Raw genomic sequence first — 21946 nt, 5'->3', positions numbered from 1 at the left:
TCCTGGGGAGATGTCCAAACATAAACCTCTCTGCAGAGAGAAACTTTTTTTAAAGGACCCAGCCAACCTCTAAAAGGTTTTGGTAAAGTCTCCTCATATCAGTCTGTTCCTCCATAACTCTGAAGGCAGTGTTCATTTTTGGGTTTCAACATCCCCGCTGAGCATGTGATACCAGTTTCTTTCAAATCAGGGTTTGGGATTTTAAAACACCACTGGTGTAATTACACCCATCAATTTCTCCAACCCGCCAAAGATCTCCCCAGTCTTCCAGGTGCACTTAGGAGGAGAGAATGAAGCTGCTTGCAAAATTCTTGGGTATTTTCATGCAGGAAATAATGCCACTTGAACAGTTCTCATACTCATACAAATTAGCTGCTGTTTGGTTGAATACATTCATATCTGCTATGAAAAAGATGGCTCTATCAGCTGCTTCTTTATGAGCTTGTTCTAAACCAGTGATGTGACAGTGCAAAACTACTTATTTTCTGTTTCATCAAGAAGTAATTCCTTCAGGCATTAAGATGTGACATAAAATCTTTTACTAAATTGAGCAATTTCATTAAGTTTCCTGTGAAGAAAGCAGAATACAGCATGGAATACAAAAGCTGTTGAAATGTGCCAGGGGAATATCATTGGGAAGGTAACAAACTAAGCAAGCCATAGGCCTGTATTACACATTTAAAACATTGTCTGAGACATTAAATAACCACAGAAACAGTTTTATATAATATGATTTAGCATCTGTTGCTCAAGAACTCAGGAGCAAACATTTACTCTTGTCTGATTAATATTAGCAACTTTAAAAAAATAAAAGGCATTCTTCTGATGACTGAAATACATTCCCGGGGGGAATTCAAGCACCACAGTTCTTTCCACAGAAAACCTCCAAATAAAACACGGCCAAGTATTGCCTAGAGAGATTAAACACCAGGAAAGCTCTGCACAGCAGAGATTCTCACTTCAGGCAATTCACTTTTTCCTGCTTTTGAGGGAGGTGTTGTGAACTCTCACTCTCTTCTGCACGGAAGAAGAGATCTTCAGAGATGCTTTCTTTGTGAGGGACCTTTCCACAGCCCCAGGTTTCCATAGCAACAGCTGAGCATCCTCTCCACCCGTCAGCAGAGACTCATCCGTGGGGCTCCAGCAGAAGGAGCGCACGGTGGCCGAGTGTCCCCCACACAGGGTCCCCACCAGGCTCAGGCCAGCAGTGCTGCAGCTGATCAGGTGGATGTCTCCCGTGGAGGTTCCCCCAATCAGGAAGAGTTTCCCTGCCTTTTCGTGGTACAAGCCACCCACCAGGTAATGCAGGCCGTGGTTTTCGGCGCACACTGACTCTCTGACATCCACGACGTGCAGCAGGGTTATTGGCTCCTCGGTGTCCAGCTGAGCCATGTCCCACCAGCAGAACCCCTCATCGTGTGTCATGCAATAGACCTGTTTGTAGTCTTCCCCAGACCAGCCAAGAGAGCTCACTGATGAATCTGAATTGCAGGTCGATAGCAAAGCATCATCTTCATTATCCTTGTTGATGTCAAACACGTTCACCAAGCCGTCGGTCGACCCAGACACCACCAAATTGGGTTCGTTAGGATGAAAACAGATTTTGGTGATGTCATCATTGTGACTTTCAGAATAGACTCCCAAGGGCTCTTTAGTGGCACTGGCACAGTCTGTGATGCCTCTTGCGTCCCAAAACACCAGAAACGTGTCCTTTTCAACTTTCTCCGTTCCGGCACAAACGACGAGGTCGCTGCAGCTGACGTCGAAGCTGATGAAGACGTTGGAAGGATAACCACTGAACACCTGCACGGGCTCCTGTGTGGCCGAGCGAACGTCCCAGCACTTCACGGCGCCCTGGCTGCAGGCTGAGAACACCACGCTGTCACACGTGTGTGCAAACCTGACCCCGCTGAGCACGCCGCCGCGGCCGCGCAGCTCCCGCAGGCAGCGCAGCGTCTCCCTGTCGTACACCCTGATGGATTCGTTGGAGCAGCAAACGGCCACCAAGCGGCTGCCCCCGGGCTGGGAGGCTCTGGAGGTGTGCATGTCCAGCAGGTAGGCGGGCTCCTCGCTGGGCACGCAGCGCCTGGCGATGCGCAGCCCCGCCAGCTGCTCCTCCACCTTCTCCAGCGCCGTCATCTCACCAGGAACCTGCAACGAATAACAGCCAAGGAGAGCTTTAATTGCAACATTCTTCAACAGCGTTAGCTTTAAAAAGACCTACAAGGGAACATCTTGTGCAGAGGTGATGCAGAGATGTGCATCAATTATCCCGATGTCCTCCCCACCACAACTTCATTCACAGGAACACAGGACAGGAAAGGGCTCCCTGATTCAAGGAGTTCAGTCTCTCATGTCTGTAAGCACTACACCAAATAATCCCCTTAACAGATTAAACAGTCTATCTGGGAATCCTGGGGAAGTCACTTAGCTAAATTATTTTGCTTTATTATTTTTATAATAAAGCAAATAAGCTAAATAATTTGCTTTATTATTTTTATAAAGGAACATGATGTTCTCCACAAGTGGAAACAAAATGAAGTCACCCCCTCTACCTGAGGAGAAATAAGTTTTGCTCTAGGAAGCACAGCCCACAAACAGCTGCATCACTACAACTGCAGGAGACTTCTTCAGTGAACTTGTGTGCACAGGGCAGGCAGAGAACAAGACCAAAACGACACAGCACTACAGCCTGAAACGGCCTGGTGAGGTAATTTTACAAGTATTTAGGTGCCCAATGACGCACAGAAACACCTGCCAGCACAGCAGGGACCACCTAAACAGGCGGTGTGACCTGTGGAATGCACTGCAATTAAGCACCTCAGTGTTTTCTGAGCCTCCTGTAAAACCACAGAACACTGGCTTTTAGTGCAGCTGATAAAGATCTTCCCTTCAGAGGCAATTCCTCTCTGGCACTACTGAACCCTTCTAGAAACCCAAACTATTTCAGCAATGCACAGAAATGCAAACTTTACCCAGCAAAACCAAAATTAAACAAAATTCTCTTGGATTCTCTCACAGATTCACTTTGAAAATATGCCCTAAAAAAAAAAAGGAAAAACTTAATTTTCCTTTCTATAACACAAGAGAAAATTCTACTCTGTAATTGCAGTAAAGACTCCATCAATTCAGAGTCAGGAAAAAGCACAGTAGCATTTACATTTTAAAGAGATATTTGCAATGGTTTTAGTGGTTCACAAAGTACAACCATTTTTTAAAGGAAGATGTAGGTATGTCATTACAGTCATCCACTTCTGTCAAAAACACAGGTTCAATGAGACCACTATTCTGTGTTTAAAAAGAATCCAAACCAAAACATTCAGGGAATCACAGCAGGTTTTAAGGGGTCAACACTCCAGTGATTTCTCACTGGTATTGATATCTTCTTAAGGTCTGGACCAGCAGCCAACCCAGGTACCATATGCATGAAATGACCTTTTAAATAAAAAAATCAAAAAACACAAAGAGAAATGGAATAAAAATCAGGCAGACAAAGAATGTAAGAAAATATTCTCATGCCTTCCCAGCTGTTCTATCATCAATTTTTCTGCAAATTCTCCAGGCTGGATTTTTAGGGGTGGAATGTGCAAGCTTCCATGTATTACTTGCTTTAGTTGCAATTATTTTAATTGCCCGTGAGAGACCAAAAACAAAGGAGAAGTTGCTATGACAAAGCTGCATTCTGCTTTTTTTTTTCTTCTTCTTGGTCTTGTTTGTGGTTTCAAGGGTTTGCTTTCCCTCCTCTGGTTTGGTGTACACAAATATTCACGACACCATGTGACAAACCAGCAAATTCTTAAAAAACAGCTTAAGCAGGCACACATAAAAACTTAATTCCCAAGTCACAAATAATCTCACTAAGCGATTTGCCTCAGCAATATCCTGACAATGAGGTCCCCAGGTTAATCTTCTACATCAAAGCAACCTTTCAGAGCACATCTACCAGTCATTTTTGCCATAAAATGCAGACATCCTGTGGAAACTCCTTCCCCCTCTAAAGCAAAGAAGTTCAATGTGTTTTCTGGCATTACCCTGTGCACAACCTACCCACAGAACTTGTTCCTTCCTTACTTTTCTGGGTATGTCCTCAAATGAAACAAGCTTTTACTAGAACTATTACATAAAGCCAACTGCTCTCAAATGCTGTTTGTTATGCTGCTTAAACACAAAACTGTAAAACAGCCATGCAAATGAATAATATTAACTGAAGAAATAAAATATTTTAAACATTATTAATTAGGAAAACTGCTTAATTAAATTTACTGAAGAATTACAATGGAAGCTTCTATTTAAATAGAGTTTCAAACACACATGCTCGAGGGTGGAGAAAGGAGTTTTTGTAAACCAGCTCTCCTGCAGTGCTATGGTTACTAAAAAAATCTAGTTCTCTCTGTAAATTTCTTGTAAGAAAAATATAGTTTTCCAAGCTGACCTGAAATTTAAGCTCTAAATATTCAGATTTAGTCTACTCAAAAGGCCAAGTAAACCCAAACAGACATGTTCCTGACAAATGCCATCCATTTGGAAGGCAAGCTGCAGTTGTTTAAATATTACTGACTATGATAGAGAGTATCTTTCAATAAGCAGTTTCTACAACACTCATGTCAGAGCTTTTACTGCTGGGGAAGGTGAGGGAACTCTGCAAATAGGCAGAAGTTGTAAAAAGCCAGAGTCTGCAAAAGGAGGTTCATTCAGTTTTAATAATATTTTCTGGGAAATAAAATTAGCTCAACACAACTCATAAGCTTTTGCCCAGAATGACTTAACTAGAGCTATTCTGAAATACCAGAAAATGATGTTCATGTTTTCAGACAGAAATGCAATTTCTACCATCAGGAAGGTGAAGGTTCAATTCTATTTCCACTGCAACAACTCAGACTTGTGTTCGATGGCAGCCAGGTTTTTGCTAAAAACTCAGTAAAATGTCTGCTTTAGCAAGAAAGTCTTCAGACTATTATGAAATTGTGATTGAAGGTTATATAAACAATTCATGCTCAAACTTCAGGGTGTAGCTGCCAGCCCTTCCTTTTCAGAAGGGGAAGTCACTGTTGTATTTTGATGGGAAAGTTTAAATGGCAGGAATAGGATCTGTGTTAAATTTATGAGACAAATAGGAAACAATGGTCTTCCAAACACAATAGAAGATAACTAAGCACTGGACTGCAGCCACCTACAGAGCACATGGTCCTCTGCACTGAAGCACTTTCAGTTCCTTAAGTTCAACAACAGAGGTATCTGTTTTCCAAAGAATCTTTGGCAAAATCAGAGTCTTTGAAATGTTTTGGACATAGCACAACAGCCAGTTGTGATGATCAGAAAAGAGTTCTGCTCTTGTTTGTATGACAAAGTCTCTGACACAAAGACTTCTACCAACAGCTTGCTCTTGGACTACTCCAGGCTCAGGAAAAAATTAGAGAGGGCACTGGCCAAAAGCTCTTCTTTCCCCATGGATCCTCCTCTGCTCAGAATGTGAGTTAATTCATTAAATTCAGGTTTTTCAGTTTCTCCAGCAAAGTCACCCACAGACTGGATCTATAGTCTCAACACTGACAAAATCCAGGGGATGTCAAGGTGCAGGAGCCCCCACCACTGGGATGAAGGTGCCTGGCTCTGGCACTCACTTTGCTTGGCACAGGTGAACCCCATCCTTAGGGATCACCATGCCTGACGTGCAACAGCTGAATCTTCCAGCTGCATCCACACCTGCACCCCCCGAGCCAGGAAAAGCCACCTTTTATCAATTAAACCTGAAACTTCTATGTTATTACACCCAGACTTGGAACAACACTCAGGTGATCTGTTCTATGAATTTAAGTACACACTTACATGCAACCCCTGCACATCTCCTGGGTACCACAACTACCAGAAACAATAAGCTTCTGGAAGGACACTCAAAACTCACTACATCTTGGGAACTCAGAATAAATACCATTCTCCGAAATAACCTAAAATATTTTGACCTCCAGGGCATCCTACAAGGCTCCTTTAAAAAAGAAATAAACTCAATGTTTAGAATAGAAGGCACGAAGTGGAAGTGATGCCAAAGAGGCAGGACAGGATTTCCAGATGCCTTTGTTATGTGCTTTTTACTGGTGGAGTGTGGAAACAACCACACAGCAAGACTAGAAGCAAACAGCTGTGCTAAGGCAGCCCTTTCCAATGGTGCAGAAAGGAAAAGCAAGCACCTATCTGCACAAACTAAATTAACATTGTCCCAGCACTTACTGCTGTGCTGTTTGTGTAGCATTCTAAGCGTTGCAGCTTCAGTACAAGCCAACAGGCTCATCAGTCCTCTTCAATCCAGAATGTTTTTCAAAAGATAAACCAGCAAATCATAAGTTATTTCCCTTTTCCTTTGAGTGGTGTACAGAAGATGCTGCCAAGTTGCATAGTTCTCCTTTCCAAAAGGGAATGTTAGCACAAAAATATATAGAAATACAGATTTTCCTTTGAAAAATACAGGGAAAACATGGAAAAATGGCACATTCTCAAAGATTTAATCATTAACGTAAGAGTAACTTATGAGTAGGAGGGTAGAAACACGTAATAAAAATGAAAAAGACCTGTAGTTCTGGCAATCTTCTCTGCAGAGGTCAAATACCAAAAATAGCAAGGGATCTGAACAGCAGCAGATGAAATCTTGCACTGTTCTTTCCAACTATAAACAATACAAACAGACCCTCCCTTTATTTTCACAATTATTACAAGTTCCAGAGCAAGCTGAGAACAAACCCTGAGCTCTGGGCAGCAGGAGGCTGCTCGTGCATGCACAGGACATGTGGCTTGCATTTGGGAGCAGAGCTGCCAAGGCAGGGAGAACACACCAGTGCTGCACCTCCCCAGTGCAGGGAGAACACACCAGTGCTGCACGGCCCCAGTGCAGGGAGAACACACCAGTGCTGCACGGCCCCAGTGCAGGGAGAACACACCAGTGCTGCACGGCCCCAGTGCAGGGAGAACACACCAGTGCTGCACGGCCCCAGTGCAGGGAGAACACACCAGTGCTGCACGGCCCCAGTGCAGGGAGAACACACCAGTGCTGCACGGCCCCAGTGCAGGGAGAACACACCAGTGCTGCACGGCCCCAGTGCAGGGAGAACACACCAGTGCTGCACGGCCCCAGTGCAGGGAGAACACACCAGTGCTGCACGGCCCCAGTGCAGGGAGAACACACCAGTGCTGCACGGCCCCAGTGCAGGGAGAACACACCAGTGCTGCACGGCCCCAGTGCAGGGAGAACACACCAGTGCTGCACGGCCCCAGTGCAGGGAGAACACACCAGTGCTGCACGGCCCCAGTGCAGGGAGAACACACCAGTGCTGCACGGCCCCAGTGCAGGGAGAACACACCAGTGCTGCACGGCCCCAGTGCAGGGAGAACACACCAGTGCTGCACGGCCCCAGTGCAGGGAGAACACACCAGTGCTGCACGGCCCCAGTGCAGGGAGAACACACCAGTGCTGCACTGCCCCAGTGCAGCACCTGCAGAGACCTCTCCTCACTGGCACCACTCCCCAGCAGAAGACAGACCAGCAAATGACCTGAGCTCAGAGGGGAAGCACAAAACCCCCTCAGAACGCTCAGTTTCTCCAGCACACACTCTCCCACAGCTGGGTTTGCTGTTTCACCCAAGCAGAGGGGAAAGGGGTTTCTCCAGCATTCCCATAAAGCCTGCTGAAGGCAAAGAGCATTTAGTCATCAGGCAGGAAGGGAATAAAATGCACGAGAGGCTATGCTAAAGTGCAGAGACAAGATGTAACTGCCAAGAGAATTATTTCATCCTCTCCAATCAGCTACATCTCCCTTCCAAATGTAAGGCACAGTCAGAAAGAAGCTCTGTGTAATTCTTCATTTGCAGTACAGAGAAAATTATATCAGTAGAATAGAAAGGAGGAAAAAGATAAAACAGAAAGTCTGTGGGAAGATCAAAAACATTAGGTCTACCAAGCTACTTGCCTTTCATGAAATCAATTTGTGCCCTCCCACCAGGACTGAGCTTTGGGGTACAATCCTGTTTAGCAATGGAGAGAGGAGCTGTAGGTAGGAGAGAGAACCAAGGAAATGGTCCTTAACAGTACTGCCTGAAGGGGAAAAGTAAGAGTTAGAGGTAGGAGAGAATAAAGGGAAAAAGGCCCAGGTGCTCAGTGCTTTGGGATTCAATAATTTTTAAAAAAAGTTTAAATGGAAACTACAACTGTTCTGAATTCATCTTTCGGGGACATAAGCAAATGTTCACATCAATGCAGATGAAACAAAAGCTTTTTTGAATATTATACTGGACATCCATAGAGAGAATGCAAAAACAACTTCTGAACTGGATCAAGCATAGCTTTAAATGCATAGATCACAAAAACCATACAGTGACTATTTTCATCAAAAGAAAACTTTCCATTTTTTTGTTGTTGTTGTTTGGTGTAAGATTCTGCATTCAAACTAGAAAGATCTATCCTGATTTTGCATCCAACACTGGAAAATATGGTGGAGATCTACAGAGATCTAGAACATTTAGACAAGCCTTCAGGTCCAAAATGCAATTAACATTCAAGCTTTAGTAATTCAAAGCCTATTGGCAGAAATACATGAACCAAAGAGAATATCAGATGACCAACTGAAAAAGTGCAGAATAATCCAATCTACAATTAAAAAACTCAAGCTAGAAGGCACTATACAAAATAATAAAAGTGCCAAATTACAAATTTTGGCATCAAAATTAAGGCAAATTTATTAAAATGTGATGCTCAGATTGCTAACCTACCTTCTCTAGAACAATTTAGAAGACCCTCACATAAACATGGGAAACACCGTTTCTAAATACTCTAAGAAACTGTGTAAAACAATGATTCAAACAAATTTGAGAATATCCCTTTTTCACTCTTCTCTTTTCATCCAGTTCCGTGCCTGTGACACAGACCTGCTAAGAGAGGAGCCACAAAGGAAGCTGTGCCTGGAATCCCACTCTGCCATGAGCTGGACCCAGCCAAGAAGCTCCCTGTGAGGGGCAGCTTTCCTTGTAGTGACCTCTCCAGGCAGAGGATGTGACTGCATCCAGGTGTGGGTGAGGTGGTCATCCGATATAGGAGTAATAAGAGGATAAGAGATGCTCTGTTTTGCTCTCATGGCTATTCTCAGATCAAGCTGCAGCAGAAGCAATCCTATTTCATAAAGGCAGGTCTGAAAGAGTCCCAGGCAAAGGGTAAATTACAGAAAGAGATAGTAAAATTGGGCTATTTGTATTCCAAATTCTATTTATTATGTTTTTGGGGTTTTTTTTCTGGCAAAGAACACTGTATTTAAAGACACTCTGAAAGCTCATCTATGCCTAAATTGCACTCTCAGAAGCCTCTGAAGAGGTGAACAAATGCTGCATCCTCAGGTGGATCCTGGAGAACAGGGAAACTGTCCTAGTGCTGGGCTCTGGCTTTTGCACTGAGCCATGGGGGTCAAAGATGAGGCTTGTGCCTGCTGCCTGTAATGGAACCACAGCCATCCTGCCAGTCTGCTGCAAACCTTGAAGAGAATCCAAGTCTCAGCCTTCTGCACTTGTGCTTATCTCATCAGACCACAGGCACCACAGAAAAGTCATTTCCTTTCTCCTGTGAGCACCTCCCACCGAACACATCACACTGAGATGGCTTCTTGTAACCACAAACACAGGAAAGAAGATCCAGGACTAATCAGCCTCTCAAATAACAGACAGACAGCTGCTGGAAATCAAACACAGAGGGTACAATGGTCACCTGCACGTAGCATTAAGTTTTGATCCATTCACACTTCAACACAGCAGCCACGAGCAGCTCAGAGGAGGTTCATGGTTCATGCTCACCAACAGCATTTTCCTTTGTGAAGAGATCCAACAGCTCTGCTGTCTGACTTGGCACTAGAGCCATGCACTGAGATGGTCATCTCAAATCAGACAGAAATGAAGTATTTATCTAAGTGGATCTGAACAAGAGCCTGGCCTACAAACACTTCCCAGTCCTGACTGTGGCAGAACAGCTTGCTGAGCAATTCCCAGCAAGGACCAACACTCACTCCTCACTTTCCCTATCAGTGAAACAAGGAGAATGTTTGCCCAGTTCACAATCCTTGTGCACACAAACATTAGTGAGTACAGTCAGCAGCACACTTTCACACAAAAAGCCTTGTTCTGAATGTCTACACTACACTATTAATTGTGATCAATACATCAATATGTATTGATACACTACTATATCTACAAGATACAATGCAGAATACAGTCAGCAGCACACTTTCACACAAAAAACCTTGTTCTGAATGTCTACACTACAAGATACAATGCAGAGGTCACTGTGACACCGTGGTGCACCTGCAAATTCCACAATCAGAAAGTGCTCTGATGCCCTTTCAAGTCTGGGATTACGAGAAAGGACTCCAGGGGTGATGATTTTCAGGGCCATTTTAAGCTGAACAAAACACCACATGAACGGACAACACCAGTGATCCACCCTACAGAGAAAGGTGAAAGGAAAAAATTACTTACACAGCTGCATGAATAATTTAGTGACTGAAATAACACCATTTATTTCCTTCAATTTAGATACTCCCACTTATTACCAGCATCCTCATACAGAAGAAACCTGGAAATAAGTAAGAAGTCTTCCCAAAGATTAATAAAACTTGCTGAAATTCTTCCAAAGAATTTATTTCCACATCACAGGAAGCCTGGGAAATTTCAGCCTGAATTTAGCAGCAACCATAATAAAAGGATATAAAGAAACTTTGCTGTAATTGGAAAAAGAGCTTCTACTACCACACACTGGTGCCAAAATACCTACAATGACATAAAGTCAATGTTTTATTTACTGGAATACTTCAGAAATTCTTTCACAACAGTAATTTACCTTAAGTACACTTCATTATCAGAGCTCATTCTTTAAAACACAAACTATTATGTTTTCAGGACTCTTTTCTTAACAACCCAAGCTTAAATCAGTCACTGCTGAACAGATAAGAAGATTCCCCTACACATGCACATGTAGGGGAACACAAAATAAACAACACTTGTGTGCTTGGTAATTCTCAGCCCCGCTCTAACATCACTGCCCAAGCAACTCTCTGCAGTTCCAGATCTATTCCACAGGCACAAACATCTGCCAAGCCTACGCAGGGAAAATGACTTCTCATTTTCCTCATCTGCTTCCCCAGAACTTGCAGATCACTGAGGTGTCTCTGCCAGTCACATCCCACAATATCCTTTTTTTTTTTATATATATTTAGCTACTCCAGAACATCCCCACGTCAAGGTAATTTGTCAGACCCTCTCCAGTTTCAAAGCAACAAGAGAAACCTGAGCTCCCTGTGTACCCCTGACAGTTCACAGACTATCAGTTTCCAAAACATGCTCTTTGTGCACAGGCTGACAGCTGGAGGCTCTGCTGAATCTTTATCATGCCCTAAGCTCAATTTTCAATGCTTTGTAGCAGACAAAAGGAGAAGATGTCATCTAAGTGACAACAGGAAGATGCAAGAGGAAGGGTTTCAGAGCTATGTTGCTTCATCCTGATCAGGAGGATTTATTTTTGAGTCTCCACAAAAGATGCTAAGGCATCGAGGATGTGGACATTGAAGCCATGCAAGGCACTCTCTGCAGCTCTTTGTTTTCAGGAGCCTTTAGACAGTGCTTACTCTTGAACCATACATGGAACTCCAGCAGCAGCTTCACCAATGCCATAAAAGATTAAAATTAAAAAAAAAAATCAGCTTTTAGTTTTCATGACACTCAAATGCACAGTGATTTTCCATACTCCACTGGAAGTTCACATTCAACTGTTATTTCACTCTTTAAGTGATTTAGGACTCAGTCACAAGAAATAAAATCATGAAAGGGAAGGACAAAGGAGAAAGTGGGCAGGTATTGATACTCCAGACTCTGATCAAGAGATCTGCTGTGTGCAGCAGCACAGTCCCTGCTGGCAAAACCAGAACTCCATGTTTTTGTTAGGACCCACAAACCCTGAAGACCTAGGTGGGGAATTTACTTTTCTGAGTACCACAAACACCTTTCCAACGCCTTCAGCAGCCTGCTGCCCAAAACAATGCATGGATAAAAAGCAAAGTCAAGAGCTTTTTGCATTTTAATAACCCTGCTCTCAAGCCATGTTTGTTCTCTTAAGTAAACCCACATTTCACAGGGTCATAGCAGGCTCCCAGCAGTGCCTTTGCTGAGGCCAATGTTTGATAGCTAAGCCATAACCAAGTGCAGAGAAGGAAGGGTGAGACGATGCAGGTAATGGACTGTTTATTTCACAAGAAGTAGCTGGATGCTTTGCCTTGTGTAGCTTGGCAAAGACAGAGACTGAAAGGGATACAATTACTATCTACAAATACATCAAAGGAATAAATGCTGGGGAGGGAGGGGAGCTACTCAAGAACAATACTGGCACAAGAGTTTAAGAGTATAAACTGACCACAAATAAAATATGGAGCAGAAATCATAAAGTTTATCTTACAAAATACTTCCCAGTTATAACAGTGGGGGTAAAGACTTTAACTGTCTTCATCTGCTTTTATAACCTCGCCAGCCTGGCACCCACTACTGGCCTTGCACAGCAAAGAACCCAAATAGGAAGGCAGACTGAGAAACAAGCAACTCTGAGATAAGCTGGCTCATTACTGCTTTCTGGAAGATACCCCTCTGCCAGGCAGACAACAGCAAGCCACATTATTTGCTCACTCCACAGCTCCAAAAGCAGCATCAGGAATTTAGTGAGAGGGCATGTGTGTGCACAGAGAGCACGCAGCTTCCAGCTTAGGGTGGTCTCTCTCTCTCCTAGAACTGTGGGGACAGCCTAGGGAGCTGAGCGTGCCCCTCACACAGGCACGCCCAAAGCCAAGGGTTTGGGTGGAAAAGCCCAAAAATCTGGGACAGACCCCCTGCGGCTGTCATTCCGCTCCCGGCCACCGGGGGTCGCCAGTGACCGCCGCAGAGCAGCGCAGATTTACCCGAGCCAGTAATAATAATAATAATAATAATAATAATAATAATAATAATAACAACAATTACCCGAGCGTTAATAAAGTATCAGTATGCTTTTCTTCCTTTTAAAAGCCTCCATTCCGCAAATCAGACTGTTAACCAAAAATCACAGTCTTTGCTCAGAACTATCTAGCACAAAAAACGGAAGAAAAAAAAACCAACCACATTCAACTACGGCACAACTGTTCTTTCTGAACCATCAGAGGTTAACAATACACGCGTTCTTTATTAAAGTCTCATTTGGTGACTTTAATCCACAGATTTGGATCATTCAGACCTGATAACAATGTGAGATGCAGCTCCTAAGTCCATGTAAGGCACACATGAACACGCAGGGAATGACTGACCTGTGTGCATTTGTATTTGCTCTTCTCAGCTCAGAAACACCCAGCACTCATTTCCTAGGGAAGAGGGATCAACAAAACCCAGCAACTACAAAACCCTTCCTCTCTCAACCTCTTCCACTCATATCTATCTCCCACGAACATTCCTGAAGCAGGAGTGTTCAATGCACATGCAAAGTAATAGTTGCCCAAGATATTAAACCACTAGAATTAACTTTTCTTTACATCTGTTTTTCTCCCTTTCAAAACTGAGTCATGTATTTCCTTATATATCCTGGCAAACATTGAATAAACTAAAACCAAATCCTCTTACCTCAAAAAACTCCATGAACTGCATAAAAACTGAAGTCAGAACTGCTACTAAGAGTTGTATGTTTCTAAACAAGAAATTTTGCTTTCACAGCTGCTTGTCCCTTCTGATTGCACAAAGGAGTAATAACACTTAATTCCAGCTCTCCCACTCATTCCCATAGCAACAAAGACACACAAATTATTATTATGAAAAGATCCCCAAATTATTGAAAAGTGAACAATACCTGAAGCTTCCTATTCCAGGTACTGCCAGCATACAACTCCAGTTTGCCAATTTTAACTAAACGATGGGCTGTCTTTTCACCACTTTAACTGCTCACCAATTGTACAGCACTTTTGTATCTTATTTTTAATGAGAAGCTGAGCAATGGTTTTGCCCTGAAGTAACAAGCAGCACAAAAAAGATTCAGTAGTTATGGTGAGATGCAGAGAGGTGCAAGTGAAAAGTTGTTAATCAGTTAAAAATACAAAAAGAAATTAAGTTTCTGCTGAAGAAATAAAGCAATTGCAAGAAAGGTTATAAACTATACAGCAAAACAAACATTTTACTTTAAAACTAGTTTTGGATTTGCATAATTTAATTCAGGTCAGCACAAGAACTAGGAGTGCTTTAATGCACCTGCATTTTTACAGATAAAATTCAGTTGCCATATTAAACAAAGAACCCTTTCATTCTGATTTTTATTAGGCTTTTATTTATCTGGAAAAATACAGAATTAAAAACATAGCAGGTGCCCTTTCAAGGCCACAGTGCATTCTTATATGAAACAAATCTCAAAGAGGAAAACAATAGGAGCTAATAAGTTTTGAAATATTTGCATTCCTCTATCTGCTTCAAATTTAGTCTCAAACTAAACATTAAGGTCACCTCAAAACATTTTCAGCAATACAAACAGTGTGATAAAAAATAATACAAAAGCTTGATAATATTAACAATCTGGAAGAAGGGCTTTCAGATGAATGTGAAAAAGGGGTGATAAATTAAAGTCTGTAAAGGGCATAAACAACAGTACAGATGGCTTATGTTGCAAAGGAGATCAGACTAGATAATGTAATGTAAAATGTAATAGTTCTTCTGGACTTTAACACCCGACAGAAACAGAATCAAAATTTAGCAGACTGAAGAGTTTATAGCATAATATAGACTTGGAAAATGGACAGCTGCAAATATTTGCTTCCTGCCAATACTTCTAAATTATTTTGACTGTTGAAAAGACTCAATCTGTAAGACCTAGAAACAGGACAGAAAACACATTCTATGTTGGACCTTCAGAACAGCCTCGTGGAATCACCCAGTGTTTGTGCTGCTGCAATTTGAGGGTGATTTTTACAGCCCTGTACACTGCCTGAGCCTCTTCTTTCCCACCCCCACTTCCTGCTGCCTTCTCACTGAAATATTTTGTTAAAACTTGCATTGAAATATCAGCTAAGGCAAAAAATACATCATAAGAACAATTCAACCAAGGCAATATTCTGGCATCAGACATCCTTCACTCCCAGTCTGGGGCTTTATTTCCCAAAGCATCCATCTCTATCCCATTTCCCAGTCCCTCCACCTTCACTCACTGAAGAAGCTAAAAAAGCACTGTCTCAGTCATGTGCAGGAGTTGCCTCCACATGCATTTAACTAACCAGCCCCAAATTAAATGCAGGAGGAAACAAGAGAGGAAAATGCAGCAGCAAGAATTTATGGAACTCTTAACTCCTCTGTTGAAGGAAAGGGGACAGTTGCAGGGACATGAGAAGGGGAAGAGATGAAGGAGAAGTGGGTGGTGGCACAGGGTGAAGGTCCCTGAGGAGGGCAAAGGCATGTTTGAGGTTGAATTTCCTAACCCCACAATAGATTGGGCAATATGCTCTTTTTCTGCTTTTCTTATACCCTCCATTGTCCATCTTGCACCTGAACTGCTCTGGAGTGCAAAAGCACACCCCAAAACCTTGCCAAGACCCTGATTCACAATTCTCAAAGCTTCTTTTTAATGTCTGCTGTGAAAGCCACTAATGGGCTTGTCCTCACACAGGAGAAGCTGAACCCCACAAAAACCTTCTTTTCATTCACCAAATAAACCCAAGTTTTAGATTGTCTGCAGAAGCAGCTTGGTATCAACACAGCTGAGCAGCATGGAAGTGCTGATTTCCTCATGTTTTGCTCATTTTTCTTTTTTTTTTTTTCGCTCCAGAAAAGCTTGAAAAGACCATTATTTTTTATACTTCCAGGAAAAAGCACAACAAAGCTGGAAAATGCTGCCAGCAGGCAACAACCATCTGGTCTCTCAGGAGACCTCCCACGCAGTCAGGTACAGACCAGACCCCAGGGCTGCCCTGCAAAAATGATGCAGCAAAAGGAAAAAGCATTTTTAAAAAGCTCATCTTGAAAGGTTGAGAGAACTGGGATTGCTCAGCCTGGAAAGGAGAAGGCTTTGGGGTGACATAACTGCAGCCTTCCAGGACCTGAAGGGAGCCTGCAAGAAAGATGGAGAGAGACTATTTACAAGGGTATGTAGTGACAGGACAAGGGGGAATGGATTTAAACTGACAGAGGGCAGAAGGAAATTCTTCCCTGTGAGGGTGGTGAGGCCCTGGCACAGGCTGCCCAGAGCAGCTGTGGCTGCCCCATCCCTGGGAATGTTCAAGGCCAGGCTTGGAGTAACCTGGTGGAAGGTGTCCCTGCCCATGGCAGGGGCTTGGAATGAGGTGATTTAAGGTGCCTTTCAACCCAAACCATTCCACAATTCTATGCTCTTTTTTATAAAACATTTTAAGCCACCTGAGCATCATCAATCCACGCACAGAAGAGTTCTTATGTGGAAAAATGGAAGGTGTCCCTGCCCATGGCAGGGGCTTGGAATGAGGTGATTTAAGGTGCCTTTCAACCCAAACCATTCCACAATTCTATGCTCTTTTACAAAAAAAAAACATTTTAAGCCACCTGAATACCATCAATCCATGTACAGAAGTCTTATGTGGGAAAAAGAAAATTAATATATTTACTTCCAGAAGGATTAAGACTGCAGAAGAAACAGGCAAGGCCCAGGTCATGCCAATGTATGCAGAGGCTGCCCAGGAATTCCAGGCCCACCTTTCCCTGCAGGGCTGCTCCTTTACTCCATAAAAAGATATTTGGGGGAAAACACAAACAGCTACACCAGTCTTTAACTCTAAACAAACAGAAACCAACATGCAAACTTTAAACCAACTTCTAGGTGCTGTAAAATCAGCACATAGAAACCACGGGACTCACATGAACACAAACCTGTGCAATCTCTCTGCTGACAGGAACAATTATCTCCAGGAGCTGCTCTGCACACACTCTTCACTGAATCTGATTATTCTCTCCAACAGGAAACCCACTGAAACAGGAGGAAATAAAAGGCATTAACATAACTTTGTTCTCAGAACAAAGTTTTTACAGACCTAAGAACCAGCATACTAAGAAAAAAGCTTGTGTTTCTGCATTCTTTCAAATATATAACACATGTCTAGGAAAAATTCATTTAGAATTATAGGATTATAACCATTATGTGCCAATAACAAAATACAGAATTGACAATTCCACTCCCTGTATCTTGTAGGGAAAGTTAATTCTGCAACACAGCATACTTAAGGATATCTGTTCATTATATAAAATAGGAGTTTAGGATATTCATATCACAGCTTTGGCAGTAGTTTCTGTAACTACTTTTTTATTCAAAACCATAGAAAAGTTTATTTTCCTTTTTTCCCCAAAGCAGTAAAACTACCAAACAAAAAACCACAAACTGCAACTTTCATTTCTTCTTCTGACCTTTTCCAGATTGTTTGGGTGTGGGGTTTTTCTTGTTTTAGACTGTCACTATCATTAATAAAGATTCCCACCTGCACCAAACCTGGGTGAGGTCAGCATGACTTCCTAATACATAAACTGCATTAAATCACAACTCATTAAGGCTGAAAAAGACATTTATGATCCGGACCAGACATCAAGGCGGCCAAGGCCACCACCCAAACCGTGTCCCCAGGCACCACATCCACAGGGTTCGGGACACTTCCAAGGGACGGGGATTCCACCACTGCCCTGGGCAGCCTGTTCCTTACCGGAGCCTTATCCCTGGTTCTGTCCTGCCGGTGTTCCTTATCCCTCTCCCTGTCCCTGCCGGTGTTCCTTATCCCTCTCCCTGTCCCTGCCGGTGTTCCTTATCCCTCTCCCTGTCCCTGCCGGTGTTCCTTATCCCTCTCCCTGTCCCTGCCGGTGTTCCTTATCCCTCTCCCTGTCCCTGCCGGTGTTCCTTATCCCTCTCCCTGTCCCTGCCGGTGTTCCTTATCCCAATCCTTTCCCCTGTTCCTGTCCCTGCCAGTGTTCCTTACCGGATTCTTATCCCTGGTTCCTGTCCCTGCTGGTGTTCCTCATCCCGATCCTTATCCCTGTTCCTGTCCCTGCTGGTGTTCCTTACCGGATCCTTATCCCGGTCTCTTCATGGGATCCCTGTCCCTGCCGGTGTTCCCTACTGGGATCCTTAACCTGTCCCTGCCGGTGTTTCTTATCCAGATCCTTATCCCTGTTCCTTATCCCTATCCCTGTCCTACCGGTGTTCCTTATCCCGATCCTTATCCCTGTTCCTTATCCCTATCCCTGTCCTACCGGTGTTCCTTATCCCGATCCTTATCCCTGTTCCTTATCCCTATCCCTGTCCCTGCCGGTGTTCCTTATCCCTATCCCTGTCCCTGCCGGTGTTCCTTATCCCGATCCTTATCCCTGTTCCTTATCCCTATCCCTGTCCTACCGGTGTTCCTTATCCCGATCCTTATCCCTGTTCCTTATCCCTATCCCTGTCCTACCGGTGTTCCTTATCCCGATCCTTATCCCTGTTCCTGTCCCTGCTGGTGTTCCTTACCGGATCCTTATCCTGGCCTCTTCATGGGATCCCTGTCCCTGCCGGTGTTCCCTACTGGGATCCTTAACCCTGTCCCTGCTGGTGTTCCTTATCCCTATCCCTGTCCCTGCCGGTGTTCCTTATCCCAATCCTTACCCCTGTTCCTGTCCCTGCCAGTGTTCCTTACCGGATTCTTATCCCTGGTTCCTGTCCCTGCTGGTGTTCCTCATCCCGATCCTTATCCCTGTTCCTGTCCCTGCTGGTGTTCCTTACCGGATCCTTATCCTGGCCTCTTCATGGGATCCCTGTCCCTGCCGGTGTTCCCTACTGGGATCCTTAACCTGTCCCTGCTGGTGTTCCTTATCCCGATCCCTGTCCCTGCCGGTGTTTCTTATCCAGATCCTTATCCCTGTTCCTTATCCCGATCCTTAACCCTGTCCCTGCCGGTGTTCCTCACCCGGATCCTTATCCCGGCCGTGTCCCGGTCCCTGCCGGTGTTCCTTACCCCGGTCCCTGTCGGTGTCCCTGTTCCGGTCCCGCTCCCGCTCCCGGTCCCCTCAGAGCCGCCCCGCCTCCCGCCGCGTGCGCGCCGCGCGGCCGCTGCCAGCCCCGCCCCCGCCGCCCCATTGGCTGCAGCCGCCGCCATCTTCCGTCCGTGGAGGCGGGGAAGGAAGCGACGCACGGGAAGGGGATTGGCGCAAAGGCGGAGGGGCGGGGCCGGCGGCCGATCGGCGCGCTCTGATTGGCTGGCGCAGGGAGGCCCCGGGCTCGGCCATGGCGGGGTTGGAGCAGGCACGGGAATGGCGCACGGAGCTGCAGCCCGGGAGAGCGGGGTTACCTCCTAGGAGGGACCCGAACACGGAGAAGGACAAGAAGGCGAATTAGATTTCCCCAGATACTTTTTATTTTTTTTTCCAGTTAAACCTTCAAACAGTATTTTCTCTCCTTTTCGTGTTTACCAATTACTAGGCTAACACATCCAGGTTATCAAAAGGAAGATGGCATAACTAATATTTCCTTATTTTAATATTTTATTTATATTGTCACAAGTTGTTTTTATTTTAAAATTCCTTGCTCTACTCTGAATTTACTGTGCAGCACTGATGAGCAGCATTAATCCATAAACTTGGGTGGATGTTATTCAGTGAGGAAAATAACTTGTACCTTTATTCTCATAGCAGTTAAAATCATGTATAAGCTCTCTTCTGATAAATTATGTGAATCATATTACCAATATCATGGACAAATAAATAATTTCAAGACTTTTTTTAAACATAGAAATGTTTAAAACATAGAAATATTTTCATTAGCTTAGTTTTCACTTCCATTTTTTAAAATGGAAATCTAAGAATTTGAGCAATGTATTGTTCTAGCAAGATAAAAAAGGCTTTACCTAAATCCAATTAGATGGTCAAGTTACACGGACAATGACCATAGAGCAGTATAAAAAACACACCCAGTTCAGTCTAATGCCACCTTAAAGCAGAAAGTCAAACAAAAGACTTCAAAATACTGACAATTTCATTTGTCTGTCACTAGCCGTGTGCAATATTTTAATTCTACATGCTCCAGTGTAACTGTTGATTTTACTGATTCTACTTACATAGGCACATAAATAATGCATGTATTTCTGTTCTACCAGTGCAGTTATCTGTCTGTGAGCAGAGATTTCCCCTTTATTGATAACTGCAACATTTTGAGTAGTTTATTAGAACCAGGTACTGCATTTCTGAGGAGTCACAGATGCACAGCTCACCGAACTGCCATGAAAAAGTGCCCCTTTATGGTTTATTTTTGTTCCTTTTACAGTTATTTGGTTGACATTTTCACAGTGCAGTGCACACAGAAAAATATCGAGATACATAAAGCACAAAGACCCAAATGACACACTGATATTTTCATAGGAAATACCTTTCCCTCTTTGTGAAGCCTCGCCCTGCCAGAGCTAAAGTCTGCTCCCACTGCTGAGATCAGTTCTGAAGAGTTCCAAACAGGAGGCAGATGATTTCACTGAGAACACAATTTGCATGATAAGACTGTAGTGCAAATGCCAGTGCTACAATAATATTTTCAGCTGGTAGTTTTTCATCTGAGTTTCCCCGGGGCAGTTGCCACAAATTCATCAAATAACTTCTGTTCGTTGTTCAAACGGTAAAAACAGCTGCAGGATCAACTGGAAAGCCACAGTTTACAGCCAGGGGTTTGGTGCCCAGCACTCCCAGACAAGTGCAGCTGTATTAACAGAAAATTCCATTTTTTGGGTAGCACACCAATGCTGCTGAGTCACAGGGTACCGTGGGTAGAGATGCAGCTTTGGAGTTTATCAGAGGAATTGCAGGGCAGATGCTCCAGAGATCACTTGCAACTTTTGACAAACATAAAAGATATTTTGAGAAAGGAATCTTTAAGATCCCCACCTTAAAAGAAACCAAAGTCCAAACAAATCTGAGTTTCAGTGTCATGTACTCTAGGCTAGAGGTCAAAAACTCAAACAGCAAATTGTCTGGAATGAGAATTTTTTTTTTTAATTTTCTTTTTTTGCTTGTGTTTGCATCTGCCTAATATGCCAAGGTTATTTTTGTGGCAGTGTAGTTTGGCTTGCAACTTTTTCAGTATAACGATTTGTAATTAGCTCCTGTGTGCATAGAGACAAAGTGTTACATTCCAGGGATCAGTGAACACAACTCCATCAGCAGATTCCTGCAGCTGAAGTAGCAGAAGTTAATGCAGTTTGCTGGAGAAAGGGGTTTATTTTTAACATCTTTAAAAGGTACAGCTCATTGGTTTCACTTGTCAGTTCTCCTCTTTGTTGGGGATAAGGGGGAGGGAGGAGCTTGCAAATCTCTCTGGCATTTTTTGGCAGTTCTATCTGCAGAACTTGACAAAATGTACAAGTGAGGCAAATTTATTATGACTGATGATAGTCAGGTTTTGGGATTCACTGAAGGCACTCCAATGCTTAATTGCCACTTAGTGCTGAATAAGCATTTAACAAACCAAAATCAAGGGCTGATTAAATTATATACTCTAATTACATAGTACAATAAAAAGCAGTTTTGATTGCAAAGTCAAGTTGTTGGGTAAGGACATAATTTTTAGAGGTCAGCTCAGAGTTAGCAGTGCCTGACATCACACAAACTAAAAAACTTCATTCATCCTGCAGTAACAGAGATGTGTCTTTCATCTCTTTGCTACAGCAGTCCTTAATTTTAATAACGCTGCTGTCAGTAACAGTGCTCACAGTTTCTCATACCTGCACAGGGGGCCAGGTTAGGATTTTATACTGGATCCTGTTGAAAGCAAAAACCTGGGCCATGCACTGAGGGCTCCTCCTCAGCCTCCCTGTCCCTGTAGCTGCCCCTAAGAAGCTGAGTGGATGTTCTAGGCACATTCAGGTAGGAAAACAGACTGCAGACAGGTATTTCTGTTTTCCTGGTCATCCTC

The 21946-nt window shown here is 43.6% G+C and overlaps 1 protein-coding gene across 5 annotated transcripts; it reads right to left on the bottom strand.

Annotated features, from left to right (window-relative positions):
- Positions 1-522: 522 nt before the first annotated feature.
- WDR89 (WD repeat domain 89) lies at positions 523-19068 on the bottom strand. 5 transcript variants are annotated; one of them, XM_039733005.1, is made up of 4 exons: positions 18960-19041; positions 16906-17002; positions 13877-14030; positions 523-2151 (listed from the first exon to the last, which is right to left on the bottom strand). In XM_039733005.1, the coding sequence occupies exon 4, from the start codon at positions 2137-2139 to the stop codon at positions 970-972; it is 1170 nt and encodes a 389-aa protein (XP_039588939.1). In that variant the 5' UTR covers positions 2140-2151; positions 13877-14030; positions 16906-17002; positions 18960-19041; the 3' UTR covers positions 523-969. The 5 variants fall into 5 exon arrangements, with proteins under 5 accessions (XP_039588939.1, XP_039588934.1, XP_039588936.1 ...); XM_039733000.1 differs by lacking the exon at positions 13877-14030 and having other exon boundaries at positions 19008-19068; XM_039733002.1 differs by lacking the exon at positions 13877-14030.
- Positions 19069-21946: the final 2878 nt, after the last annotated feature.

This window comes from Passer montanus, unplaced genomic scaffold (genome assembly GCF_014805655.1).
Source record: "Passer montanus isolate IOZ18808 unplaced genomic scaffold, ASM1480565v1 scaffold82, whole genome shotgun sequence".
In the NCBI taxonomy this organism is placed as follows: domain Eukaryota; kingdom Metazoa; phylum Chordata; class Aves; order Passeriformes; family Passeridae; genus Passer; species Passer montanus.
This window is presented reverse-complemented; position numbering and strand designations above follow the sequence as displayed.

Coding starts and splice junctions, on each gene's coding strand:
- WDR89 (XM_039733000.1), bottom strand. CDS start 2,139: ATGACGGCGCTGGAGAAGGTGGAGGAGCAGCTGGCGGGGCTGCGCATC.